This window comes from Schistocerca piceifrons, chromosome 2, assembly GCF_021461385.2.
Source record: "Schistocerca piceifrons isolate TAMUIC-IGC-003096 chromosome 2, iqSchPice1.1, whole genome shotgun sequence".
In the NCBI taxonomy this organism is placed as follows: domain Eukaryota; kingdom Metazoa; phylum Arthropoda; class Insecta; order Orthoptera; family Acrididae; genus Schistocerca; species Schistocerca piceifrons.
In genome coordinates, this window is record NC_060139.1 from 467,048,071 (window position 1) to 467,062,014 (window position 13,944).

General features: G+C 38.7%; 1 protein-coding gene across 3 annotated transcripts in view; it reads left to right on the forward strand.

Annotated features, from left to right (window-relative positions):
* LOC124777049 (protein N-terminal asparagine amidohydrolase-like) overlaps positions 1 to 13,944 on the forward strand; it is a 137,641-nt gene that overhangs the window by 32,753 nt on the left and 90,944 nt on the right. For all 3 annotated transcript variants that reach the window (XM_047252317.1, XM_047252319.1, XM_047252318.1), the window contains one exon: positions 5,098 to 5,365. In XM_047252317.1, coding sequence (XP_047108273.1) covers positions 5,179 to 5,365 — 187 coding nt within the window. In that variant the 5' untranslated portion in view covers positions 5,098 to 5,178. The remainder of the gene's footprint in view (positions 1 to 5,097; positions 5,366 to 13,944) is intronic.

The window sequence follows — 13,944 nt, forward strand, 5'->3', positions numbered from 1 at the left end:
GAGATTTTTGCAACCAAAAAAGTGAAATATAATGATTCCCAGACCAAAATTGGTAGCCAAATATAATACATGCATGGGAGGTGCTGATTAGATGGATAAGAGTCTAGTGTGCAACCTTATTGGAATGAGAAACAAGAAATGGTACTGGTCTATCTTTACATGGATGTTAGCTGTCACCATACAGAAGAGTTGAATTTTGTGTAATAAAGGAAGAAACCAAAGTATTTCTCACCTGGAATTCAAGGGCGATGTAGCAGCAGCGTACTTGCAGAAATGCCAAGCTTTACCCAAAGCAGCTGGAAGATCTGCATGAAGGGCATTTTCTGATAGTCATATATCAGATTCAATCAACAGAGAAAGGGAAAGAAGAAGAAGAGGTGTGCTCACAAGGACTGTAAATGCACTGTGGAATAATGTGTTCCAAGTGTATTGTGGGATTGTGTATAGATTGTCTTATTCTGTTTCGTGTACAGTAATGCTAGGTTGAAGTATCTGATTCTTTTAGCCGTGTATTGTTATGATTTGTATTGTGTTATAAAATACCAATTGTATGATCAAAAGCTTATAATAAATTCACACAGAAGTTGTATATGTAATAAGAACTTTCAGTGTTGAAGCTGTAATTCATATAAATTTGGGTAGTAAAAGCAGCTACCATTGCCATATGGTAACATCTAATATCTCTCAAAAAGTGGTAATGACTTTTGTAAAAACAATTATGTTGTGTAACTTATGCCCTGTTAAGACAGTAATGAATAAATAAATAAATAAATAAAAAATCAAGTAAAAATAAATTCAGGTCCTAATGGGTTAGTGTGTATTCAACAGTGCTGATGGTTAAAAGTCTGCAGCTACCTCCAAACCAATATCAATAGAAGTCACCAACAAGCTACAGAATCAGACATCCAAAGCAGGGTCAGAGGCACAGTGTGATACAATTCTCACAAGCAAACCGAATAACTGAAACAAACATACTGACAAATGAAAAAATAAAAAAGTGCCCTTGAAACTATAAGATAGGAGAATGCAAGTATACATTATGATGCTGAATCAGCCATGCAAATAGAAACATACTTATGACTTGGAAACACCTCCTACATTTCAAATGTTATTTCAGAATTAATATCAAAGAAGAAAGAAAAAGGAAAGAAAATTAGTTGAAATAAATGGTTCCTATCCTGGAATGAGGTGTGAATTGTCTAAGAACACATATGGATTAACTAGAGCTTCTGCCATAAGATAGGCTTCTGTGTCTGCTTAAACAAGACACTCATTTTAAACCATCTGACAACCATTTCTTTAATTTTATTAATATTTCGGATGTTGTTGGCAAACCTGTCTGTAAGGACACATACCATTCTGTACCTGTTACCCTAACTACTCTTCTCTGGGTAATGGCTGGTTCAAATGGCTCTGAGCACTATGTGACTTAACTTCTAAGGTCATCAGTCGTCTAGAACTTAGAACTAATTAAACCTAACTAACCTAAGGACATCACACACATCCATGCCCGAGGCAGGATTCGAACCTGCGACCGTAGCGGTTGTCTGGGTAACGTCTTTTCAAGTATTCACACCACTGAAATTAACTGTTTGTTCCCTGTATTCTCCACTTCATTATCCTGTTGATATAACATCCTCAAGAACCTCACCCATGAACTCCCCTACCCCTTCTTGCCCTGTGTAGATTCTTCGCACTTCACATGCAGTGGGTCTTTACGAACATATGTGCCAGAAGCCAGGTAGATATTTGTCTCATCGGACATTATCTCCCTCCTTAATGCAGCAAACGTGATATGCTTCAGTGTTGCAGCTGGATCATCTTCACCCATTGTCCTCTCATTTTGCTCACCTGTGCTAGCTAATAATGTTCTTTGAGAAGTTATAAAGAATTTGCACTTTAAGGATCATTTTCCCATTTGGATCCATCTTCCAGACACAGCAACACCAACCAACAAGCTTCCTTAACAGATACTTTACTGCAAAATTGCTTTATTTGAATTCCAAATGAATAACAAAGACATGGTAGTACTTGTCACCAATGTTGTCCACAGAGCTGCCAATGTGCCCATTTCGAAGTTGCTTGTTAAACCTGGTAGACACCTTATCCCATGATGAAGTAAAAAGTGCTAGTCAGCCACCAGTGGCAGGCAGACAGCTCTGTGATAATTCCATTGTGTACAATCTTCTGGCAATCTTGCAATTTTCAAAAAGTGAGAGCAAACACTAGACACATGATCAGAGAGAGGAGAAAGCAGCTATGCCAGGAATTCTTACAATCTGTTAACCATTTCAAATCATCAACAAAGAGTCTGTGGAGAGGATTAATAGGAAAGTTAAAACATGCACTGAAATAGGCACATAAGACAGTGGACCTATGCGAACCACATAAGCTGTAGATTAAATAATAAGTAAATATTGCAATCAAATAACACGGAATGGCAGTCTGGTCCCAAAACAAAACACAAATGTGGATTAACAGGTAAGTAACTGCTGGCCATTAATGCCACTAACAACTGAATAGGTCAACTCTCACTCTTGTGTACAAGGGAGTTAGGGATTGCCTTACCTGTAGCTCACAGGACAGTACCAGGGCCAGATAAGGTTCGCTAGGAGATGTTAGGCACTCAAATCCTGCATGTATGGACTACATTGTCATGATTTTCAATGGAAGATGGTCTGCCAGTCATCACTCTGATTCAGGGAGGGAAGCAGGCATGGCAGCTCTTCTGAAACTAGGGGAGGATTGCATCAACCCAAATAATTACAACTGTGTAGTAGCTGCCAGTGTGTAGGAGAATATTAAAATGAATTATCATCAGTCACTTGGTACAGACTCTAGAATTCAGAGAGTTTCTCAGTCACGTGTAGTGTGGTTTTTTCCTTAACCTCCCCTGTCATTTCCATCACCGCTCTTCCTTCCCCTTCAACTCTTCTGCCAGAAGAAGGAGCCACTGACTCCGAAAGCTTGTAAAAGTTAAATCCTTTTGTGTGTGTGTCCCCCTGCCACCGCTTGCTGAGTAGATTTTTTTATCTATCCATTTACATTATATTATCAATAATTGATTTTTTGTTGTTGTTATATTAGCCAATAACATTTATTAATAGTTATGATACAAAATTGTATTCAACTTTGTAACATTTTGATGTGTGGCACTTGACATTGTATACGTAATACAATGACACGTAGATAACTTTGCAGTGTCTTGAAAGTCTTTGATTTAGGCACTATGACAGAAAGCACTTATGCAGACACTTGTCTTACTCTGTAAATAACAAGTGCTAAATTGGAACTGTAGTCTTCTGAATGGAACTCATGGAACTGTGCTCAGTAGAGCAGTTGCAGGGCCAGCCGTTGTGGCCGACCCATTCTAGGCGCTTCAGTCTGGAACCGCGCGACCACTACGGTCGCAGGTTTGAATCCTGCCTCGGGCATGGATGTGTGTGATGTCCTTAGGTTAGTTAGGTTTAAGTAGTTCTATGTTCTAGGGGACTGATGGACTCAGATGTTAAGTCCCATAATGCTCAGAGCCATTTGAGCAGTTGCAGGAAATCCTGCTATTGTTAGAATGGCTGGAATGCAGAACTGAGAGGGTATCCGCGTTGTGTTGACTTTTGTGCCTGTTGGCGAAAGGATCTCCATGCATGCCAGTACCAGGCAGAAGCAAAGCAGTCCATTGTTGACAGTGCTGTCTCTGGTGATAGGCAACACTATTGGTGGATGAATATGACATGCCAAGGGATGTGAGGTGGAACCAGAAAGATAGTCCCTGTTGGCAAACACCATCTAGAAATGGTTGCTCTAAACAGAGAAGGCACCTGGGGTGTGGTGGCAGCCTCTCATGGTATTGTTGCATACCTCTTGAGCCATGTATACAACACTATTTATCATCAGATTCCTGTGTGTCAGTTGGAATTTTGTAAATTAACATTACTGTATTCCATCAGTGACTAGTGTAAATTTTTGTCAGTAAAATATAAGTATTTTAATTAAGTGTACTTAAAGTCACCTCATTTTCTGACTTGTGAATGAAGAACAAGTTTTGGAATTTCATCATCTGATGTAAAGAGGTTAGAGTACCAATGACAAACTTTAAAGCATTAATTTTTGTTTCATTTTTATTTCTGGGAGTGTTCACTCTGTTTATACAAAGCCTGTGTAAACAAACTCTGAAGTTATAGCAAATAAGTTTTCCCTCTGCTGCAGTATCCTTTATTGAAAGTTACCTATTGCAGAATATTAATCCTCCATCTCTCTTTATTCATACTAGGCGATAAGGTTTTATAGCCACACGGCAGGAAAACACATTAAGGGTGTCACAAGGGGTCTTAGTGCTTTTCTTGGAACTAAATGGCTGACTAAAAATAACTGTGGAAGCATTATAAGATAAATCTCATTTTACGGTAAATTTAAGAAAATCAGAGCCCTGATAGTGACATGTGTTAGTCAAAACTGCAAGAGGAATTACATTTGTGCACCCATTTGATTGAATAGTTCTGTTTATCTGATGGCCCCATTTGTGAACAGACTGAGGGCTACTGGTATTCCCTCCTAAGCAGTGTAACCCCTCTCTCCATACCATCACCTTTAATGCTTGGTTGTAAATAGCTACACCAAGTTTTATGCAATTCAAGGCAGGTTAGTAAGTAAAGATTTACATAACATAAAAGTTGGTCCGGATGCTAATGTACTGCACAAGGCATTATTCTAGTGATTCTCAATCATGTTGCAGTGTGTCACTTGTCACATTAACAAATCATTGCCAGAGGTGAAGAAAGTGACAAGTGTTAGAAAAAATCGTAGGACTGACAGGGGATCAAACCCCAGATATTTGATTTGTAGCCTGTGTCTTACCCTCTGAGCTACACAGATACTTGTGTAAATAAACAATTATTTGGTAACTATAGTGACTTTTGTAAAGGGCTTGTGTGTGTGTGTGTGTTTTTTTTTTCCCCCCCCGGACAGATTATGATACTGGCACTAAATTCATTGTTCACTTACTTCTGCCTTTCAGTTGGTGATTATGTGATTTGTCGTGTTTACTCCAGCTTCTTATTTATTGATGAAGCTAATATTTGTATTATATTTCTTTTGCAGATGCTGCAGTGATTCAGTGCGATTACAGATTTTTAACCTGGAAAAACTTCTCCTTTTTGTTATTCATTACTTAATGAAAATATGGTACTTGTGTTCAATGGAGTTGTACAAAATGCACCTCCGCCTAACTTACATGCATTTCTACAGACTAATCCTGAGATAAGAGAACAGTCGGAGAAATTTTTGGAGATTCCAACAAAAACTGTAGGACCACATGGACTACTCTATGTTCACCAAGGAGAGCTTGCTGTCACTGAGCCTAATGACTGTAAGTCCAGTTTTTTGCAATTTTACTGTATTCATATGAGCAGCTTCCTTTACAAATAACTAGGTTAAATGAGTTGTGAAACTGTTGTTTGATATCAGGTAACTAATGCTTTTGCTCTGTTTGTATTGACTTGAAATACTGATGTCTTTACATATTACAGCCTGTAGCAATGATTTTTGTCGGAAGATGCCCACAATCTCACCATAGCATTTACATGGAGGAAACTGTATGCATGATATCTATTTGTGAAACATGCAAATTATGTTCTATAGTTTTATTATTTTAATCTGTTGTTTTTTTGTGTTTTCAAGATAAATATGGAACCAATCCATCATGTTTGTAAGTAGGTGTGGAATACCTCATACAAGCCAAACTGAGGCTGTGACTTGTATGAGATTATGTTGTGTATTTCTCTGGCATGTAAGACTGTTCAGTGTTTGGTTACCTTCTTGTCGTGGAAGCAAGTATATAGAGCACGCAATGCGATACGTGCAGGTTTTGGTTAACACTTGCAATAACAGTTTTTTAATAAAAATATTGAAGTTATCTAAAAAATAAAGCAGCAGAGACTGTGAATAGATGAATATATTTTAAGGTGGACCCTTAATTCCTTAGCATTGTTTTAAGTAAGATGGGAAAACTGAACTCACGGCATTCCTTGTTTCAGCTACTTGCTTCGATGTAAGCAGTAATATTAATAACAACACTTATTCCTTGCAGCACAAGAAATATGTTTTCATGATTATAAATTCCTTAATTCAGGGCAATATCACATATGCAAAGGGAAACCTGTAGTTAGACACAATAATAGTCATTTAACTAAGTGTACTGTTGCATTCATGGTGTGTAATAGGATTCATTGCTCAGTGATAGATTTCACATTGTCTTCAGAATATGCCTTTCTTCTCATAATTAAATGTATCAGTGAAACCTATGCGCTAGTGAATGCACATGCTCCGGTGAACAATCTGTGGTGTCACCGCCAGACATCACACTTGCTAGGTGGTAGCCTTTAAATCGGCCGTGGTCCGTTAGTATACATTGGACCCACGTGTCGCCACTATCAGTGATTGCAGACCGAGCACCAGCACATGGTAGGTCTAGTCTAGAGAGACTCCCTAGCACTCACCCCAGTTGTACAGCCGACTTTGCTAGCGATGGTTCACTGCCTACATACGCTCTCATTTGCAGAGATGATAGTTTAGCATAGCCTTCAGCTACGTCATTTGCTACAACCTAGCAAGACGCCATATTCAGTAATTAGAATGAATTCTGAACAGACAATATTGTGAATCATATACCATCAAGAGCAACGCTCATCATTAATGGATTAAAGTTAAGTATCAAACTAATTAGGTCCGCTTTCTGAATTCTAATTCCTTGTCATGTCCCAGACATTACGTCAGTATAGTCCTTCCCTCCTCATGCCAGCATGCGTGAGCTAAAACTCGTACATTTCGGCCTCCACTAGTAACACGGTGTTGGCTATTCTGCCAACACAACACAATCAACCTGGCCAAAAAAGTTGAAAAGTTATGTTCACAACTTGGACATACACTCTCAGAGAACCCTCAGCTCCATGATAAGATCCTAATTTCATTGCATAAATCAAAAGAGAACAGGATTACAGACATTTCATCGGGCTTTTCTCAGCACAATAGAAGCCAGATTCCAATGTACAGTACCTAATAAATACATGTAGAATGGCCAGCCTTGAACTAGCAGCCACACACCATAAGAAGCCCCCACAGAAAATGTTCACCTGAAAACCACCAATGAACTGTGGAGATGAATACCAGATTGACCCCGTAGCAATCGCTACAATCGCTAGAAAATTTTCCGTGTGAATTATGAATATACAAGTCTGTAAGGGTTATACAGAATCCAACCACGATCTCTCTCAAATCAAAACCTGCTTCAGACCTAGCTGGAGAAAAATATCAGAACTACATTGATCCAGAGTATTTAAAAGAACACGACAGGAATTTATACAATTACTGCAAACAATGATACTGTCATGGAATGCATTTCTTGAGACCATTCAAGAACCAACAAGCAAATTCAGAATACTTTCACAAAAGTGTAAACATAGCTAGTGGACCACCCAGAATGTGAATGACCCTGGACATATGCAAAAATTGGAATAGTCACCCAAATGCAGTCAAGTGCCAAGACTTAATGGTCACCCGAGTGCAGAGAAGTGGCAAGACTTCTTAGAAATATGGAGGAAAAATCTAAAACAGACAGTGTAAGTGCACATGGCACTTCAGTAGATTGGAGAAAGTTGACAATGATTTAAGAAAGAAATACACACAAAATTTCAACATGAATTTTAGGGGGGAATTAGCGAACTGCAAACCACAAAGTGTGTATTTCTCTTGCTCAGACAGAACATTCAATACAAACACAAGGCTAATTGCGACATTTGGAAGCATTACTTTGGGAAACTACACAACTGTGAAACTCCAATAGAAACCTTGTAATTTGATGGATCTATCCTGAACCAAGTCTCGGTTCCACCGACATGTGATGAGATACATAATATCATATGCAGGGGTTGGACAAAAATATGGAAACATTGTGAAAAATGCATGCTTGAAGCTAAATGCAAATGTTATCATATTCCGGAGTTGGCCAAAAAGGTAGAAACACCACAAGAAATGCATGCTTGAACTAAATCCAGATGCTTTTGACTGCAGATGGCACCTGTGCAATGCCCTCAATACATTGCAAAGTGTCAGTCATGGTAAGAACAATGTTCTGTGTAGTTGTGAGTGCATTATGTCAAAGTTAAGTGATTTTGAATGTGGACAGATTGTTGGAACTTGTGTGATGGGTGCTTCTGTAATCAAGGTAGCTGAAGTGTTTGGGATTTCACAAGGCACTATATCACAGATTTATACCTCATACAGGGAAAGCGGAAAAACGTCATCTGCTAATTCACAATTCGGATGAAAGTGTGTGTTGGATGGTTGTGACAGACAGTCATTGAAAATAACTGTGACAAAAAATAAGAAGATAACAGCTGTAGAAGTCACTGTAGAACTGAACATCGCAATCATGAACCCTGTCAGCACCAAAACAACACAAGGGGAGCTCCATAAGCTGCTAATTGCTGGGTGAGATGGAATTCCAAAACCATACATCAGTGATGCACATGCCCATGACAGGAAAATGTGGTGCCAAAGCCATAAAATCTAGACTGTGGACCAGTGGACGAAAGTCATTTGGTTGGATGAGTCTGGTTGCACACTGTGTTTAACTTGTGGCTAAGTTACATTCCAAGAGTGAAACATGTCAGGGATTCAGAGATGATTCAGGCAGCCATATCATGGTATTCCATGGGCCCCAAGGGCACTTCGCAAGGTAGCATTACTGCCAACAGTTATGTGACTATTTTGGTTGATCAGGTCCATCCCATGGTACAATGTTTTTGCCCAGTGGTAATGCTGGGTTCTAAGATGTCTTGGCCCCAGTTTACACAGCTTACGTTGTCCAGGACTGGTTTTGTAAGCAGAAAGATGAGTTATCGCATCTCTCTTGGCCACTGGAGTCACCAGATCTCCATGTTATTGAGTCTTTGCAGTCTACTTGGGAGAGAATAGTGCATGATTGCTGTCCATCTCCCATCATCCTTATTTGAGTATGCTACTATTTTGTAGGAAGAATGGTATCAGATTCACTTGAAAACCATAGAGGACCTATATTTCTTCTGCCTAGATGACTGGAAGTGGTTTAGAATAATAACAGATGGAACTTGTTTTGAATGCCAGTGTTTTCTGGCACCATATTAGGCATGGTAAAGTGTTGTGTTTTTGGCATTTCCACATTTTTGCCGACCCGCTGTGCCACTTCAAAGACAGCAAAGCACGTGGGGGGGAAGAGATTGTTCAATTACTGAGATGCTCATGATTGGAGGCAGACTCGTGACTGACAGACTATTATTTTTAATATACAAGGTGTGATCAAAAAGTAACAGGAATTTATTAATTTTGTGAGCTTTGTTCAACAGATTTTCAAGTTTTCTTTTTTAATTTTTTTTATTGTTTTTATTGTGGTACACATGTTCCTGATGCATGTCTGCATTTTCAACTGGTTTTAATGTTTAGTTTATTGTTGATGGTCTAAAAGATTATACATGTTTTCAAGTGCTTGGTGAACTTTTACATTTGAAAAAGATGGATCAAAGAATTTGCATTAAATTTTGCTTGAAAAATGGAATAAAATGCAGCACCACACTCTAAATGTTGACTGTGGCTTTTAGTGAATCTGCTATGAGTAAGACAAGAGTTTATGAGTGGTATAAACGTTTCAAAGAGGACCGAGAAGATGGTGAAGGTGACGATGGTCTTGAATGCCCTAGCACATGACAATGTGGAAGAAGTAAAAAAAATGGTTCTGGAAAATTGCCATATCACCATCAGAGAGGTTGCTGATGTTATCAGCATATCCTTTGGCTCATGCTGAGCAGTTTTCTCGTATGTTGTGGGCATGAGACATGTAGCAGCAAATTTTGTTCTGAAATTGTTGAATTTCAACCAAAAATGACACTGAGTAAACATTGCTCAGAAATTGCTGAATGAAGTTAACACCAATGCAGAACTTCTAAAGAACATTATAAAAGGTGATGAAACATGGATTTATGGGTGTGACATCAAAACCAAGGCCCAATCATCTCTATGGAAACTCTCTGAAGAGCCAAGACAGAAAAAAATTCGACAAGTTTGATCACTTGTGAAGGTTCTTCTTAGTGTTGTTCTTGATTAAAATGGGATAGTGCATCATGAGTTCCTGCCTTATGAGCAGACGGTCTGTAAGGACTACTACCTGGAAGTTACACATATATGCATGAAGCAGTCCATAGAACACAATGAGAATTGTGGCAAAACCATTCATGGAAACTGCATCATGACAATGCTCCCACTCACACTTCAATGCTTGCTTGTAATTGTGTTGCCTCAGCCATAGTATTCTCTGGCCATGACTCCAGAAACTTCTTTCTGTTCTTGAGGCTGAAGAGAACCATGAAAGGACATTGTTTTGCCACTATTGATAAGTTGAAAACAGAATTGCTGAAGCAGTTGAACACTGTAATGGGAAGTGAGTCCCAGAAGAGTTTCCAAGATTGGAAAAAGTGCTGGCATGAGTGTATTATGTTTGAGGGAGATTACTTTGAAGGGGACAAGTTGATGTTGATGAAAATTCTTTAAGGAAAACATAAATAACTATTACTTTTTTTATCACACCTTGTGTGGGAAAGCAAAATTATACCAACAGATTAGAATACTACTTTGATTCAGTCTCTACACAAAAAGGTGATAAGATGTACCTGAGCAATTATTGAGGCATTTCTCTTCTATCAGTTGCCTGGTTGCCTGCAAAGTATTATCTTGTGCCTTCCTTATCAGATAGAATAGAAGCAGCAGATGGAATGGAAGATGAATGAGTAACAGGATTTTTTTAATTTTTAACAAAACTGATCATGGGCAGGATGGTTCTGGATCCTCAAGATAATACTACAGCAGTACACGTGGCCATGTTTGATTTAAAAATTAAAAAAAAAGTGTATGACTTGACTGTTTTATATATTACATAAGTATGGTATGGATAATAAAATAAGTAATTTAATCCAACAATGAACAATGCCTAAAGCAAAATTTATGGGTGAAATCTCTGAATCTGAAATAAAAGCAGACGTAACAGGAGATGATGGGATATCTCCATTCCTTTTCAATCTGATATAGATAAGATCATCAAAATATGGCACAAAGATACACCTGGAATAAATATGGGAACAAAAAGTAAAATAACCATTATCAAATATCTTGCCATTGCTGATGATCCAGCAATAATTAACAAGACTACCACTGAAACAATACATGCCCTAAAGTAGGGGGTAGTGTACCATCACTAAGGTTAAGCACTTCAAATCTGTAGGTGAAGTATCAGGAACCCTGGCAATGACAAAGTGAGCAATAAAATTCATTTATGAAGTGGAAACACAATGAAGCAGCTATTGCAGATTTGTACTGTCACTCAGTCTATATTAAGACTATTTTACATCTCTAATTTAAAATCAGAGATGTAAAATAGTCTGTATATTGCTTTATAGCCTATTTTACATCTCTGGTTTTAAATTGTTTGATTGTCCTTCACATTATGTCATTCAGAAAAATTGTGTAAAGTCTACAAAATCAACTCGAATGTTTGTAACAAGAAATTCTTTGTTTACCTAAGCCAAACTATGCCACTAACAAGCAACTATGCTCCCAGAAGCACTCTATGCAGCTGCCAAATCTTCATTAACAATGAATGTCTATATTATTGAGAAAACAGATTGACATGTATTGTGGGAAACATTCAACTCCAAGAGCCAAGACTGTTTCTGGATGTGCAGAAGAATTGTATTCTGTAACAGAATGATTAGTTTCTTTGCATGGAAAAGATCTCTGAAATGATATGGATGGCTCATGATTAACCCTCGAGTGGATGCACTGCTTTTTATAACAAGAGCAGGCATGCAGCATACTTCGTACACATATGAAGAATAGCTGTCTTTATGTCACAGAGGTAAACACATCTGAGCAAAATAACAATTTAATCTTAGTTTGATTCATTACCTCATTCTTTTGCCGTGTACAAGAGTTCTCCCACAGTAATGAAGCACTGAAAGCATTAAACAGTGTCGTTGCATCATATCCCAACCAATTGCTTATTTGATTGCTGTGATCTCATAGACAAGAGCCTCACTATGGGATTGGGCTCGAAATCTGGGTCATTTTCGTGCACAGATCTCAAATTTTTTCTCGCCTATCTTGATATTTATTGTATATTACTGCTGTTCACATGGAAGCATGACATCACAACTTAGCACTGTGTTAGCTGAAGTAATAATGAAGAAATAGATATGAGCTTGCAATTGTTAAAACAATGGAATGGTATAAGCCAATATTATTTATGGATGGTACACTTGATACATAGAGATGTTGGCTTGAGGTTTAACCAAGAAAAACTTCCACATCATAAACAGGATCTGAGAAACCAAAGCACAAAGAACATAAAAGATTGATTGCTTGTCTTATCAAAGCACTAAGAAAAAATTTGAACAACTCATTCAATCAATATGATGTCAAACATAACAAACATTGTGTCAAAATTCCCACCTAGTATCAGATGGCAAATACTAGCCCTAGCCACACGTGCCACACGTGAATGCCTGTTTTTCAGTTGGGCAGGGGGACATGAGCTTCATTGACCTACACATCTACAACACTGGTGGTAACCACCTCATCGGTACAGCTGGAGATGTCTTATCCATCTCCAACAACATCAGGGAAGAGGACACCTGCAAAGGTTTCCCCCCCTCCCAAGACGAAACAGACCAGCTGTTAATCACCAACCAGTGGCTAGCAGAGCCATAGGCTGCAGTTCAGGAAAATCCTCACAGAAACTGAAACATCACAAGGACAAGAAGGATAAATTGAAAGTTAAACTGAATTCTGTTGCTCCGGTTAATCTGGCCCCCAGTCCCTTTGAGGGTGAGCCTCTGAATACCAAAGAAGAACCACCATTCAGTTGGAGTGTGACTCATCAGCAAAGTGATTTGTACTTCTGTTACACCTTTGCTGTTTTCTCAGATCACATTCTGATGTGGTTACTATTGCCACCAGGTTGAACTCTGTCATTTAATGGCTATTAACGCGACAGATGGTTCTGCACTTCAGGCGACGCGCTTCTCAGAAACTCAACTTGCTGCCATTCAAAATTACAAATACTACTGTACAAATCACGTTTACTCAGGGAGGGCATCTGTAGGAGTCTGCAAGCTCATTTGATCTGATGCTTTTAGTGATCAGGTGACACTAACCACTGCATTACAAGCTTTACTGTTCATTTATGTCTGTCAGTTAGGATAACAGTATGTAATATCTTATGGAGCTAGTACACCAGCTGATGGGGCTAGTGGATCAACTGCCTTCATTCTTCCTCCTACTGGGAGACGTCAGTGCCCAAACTCCTCTGTAGGACGGCCAAACCACAACTAGAAGGGGCCAAGTAATAGAGCAATTAATTTCCTAACGGGAAATCTACCTACTTAATACTGAAGCTGCAACACGTTTCAGTATGGCCCATGGAACACACTCAGCCATAGATTTTACTTTCTGCAACCTGAACATATCACTCTTAATCCAGTGGTCTGTCGGTGTGATCTATGCCACAGCACCCACTTTCCTATGACTCTCTCTTTCTCAAAACATCAACCAATGGAACATGCACCACATTTGTCACTTCAGAAAGCCAGTTGACAAATTTTCAGCCCCAACTTTTGAAACCAGTCAAGAGAAGGATATCGAAGGGATGATACAAGGTTCTTTTGGCATGATTATACTTGCCACAGATGCAAGAGTACTGTATTCTTCAGGCGCTTTCTGAAGGACATCTGTGCCGCTGTTGTCTGAAGAAATAGCTGCAGCAGCTATCAGAGAGCATCACAGGGCACTTTAACGCACAACTGTCAACCCTCTATGGAACATTTAATAGAATTCAAGATACTTCCAGTGAAGACACAGTTTTTAGTA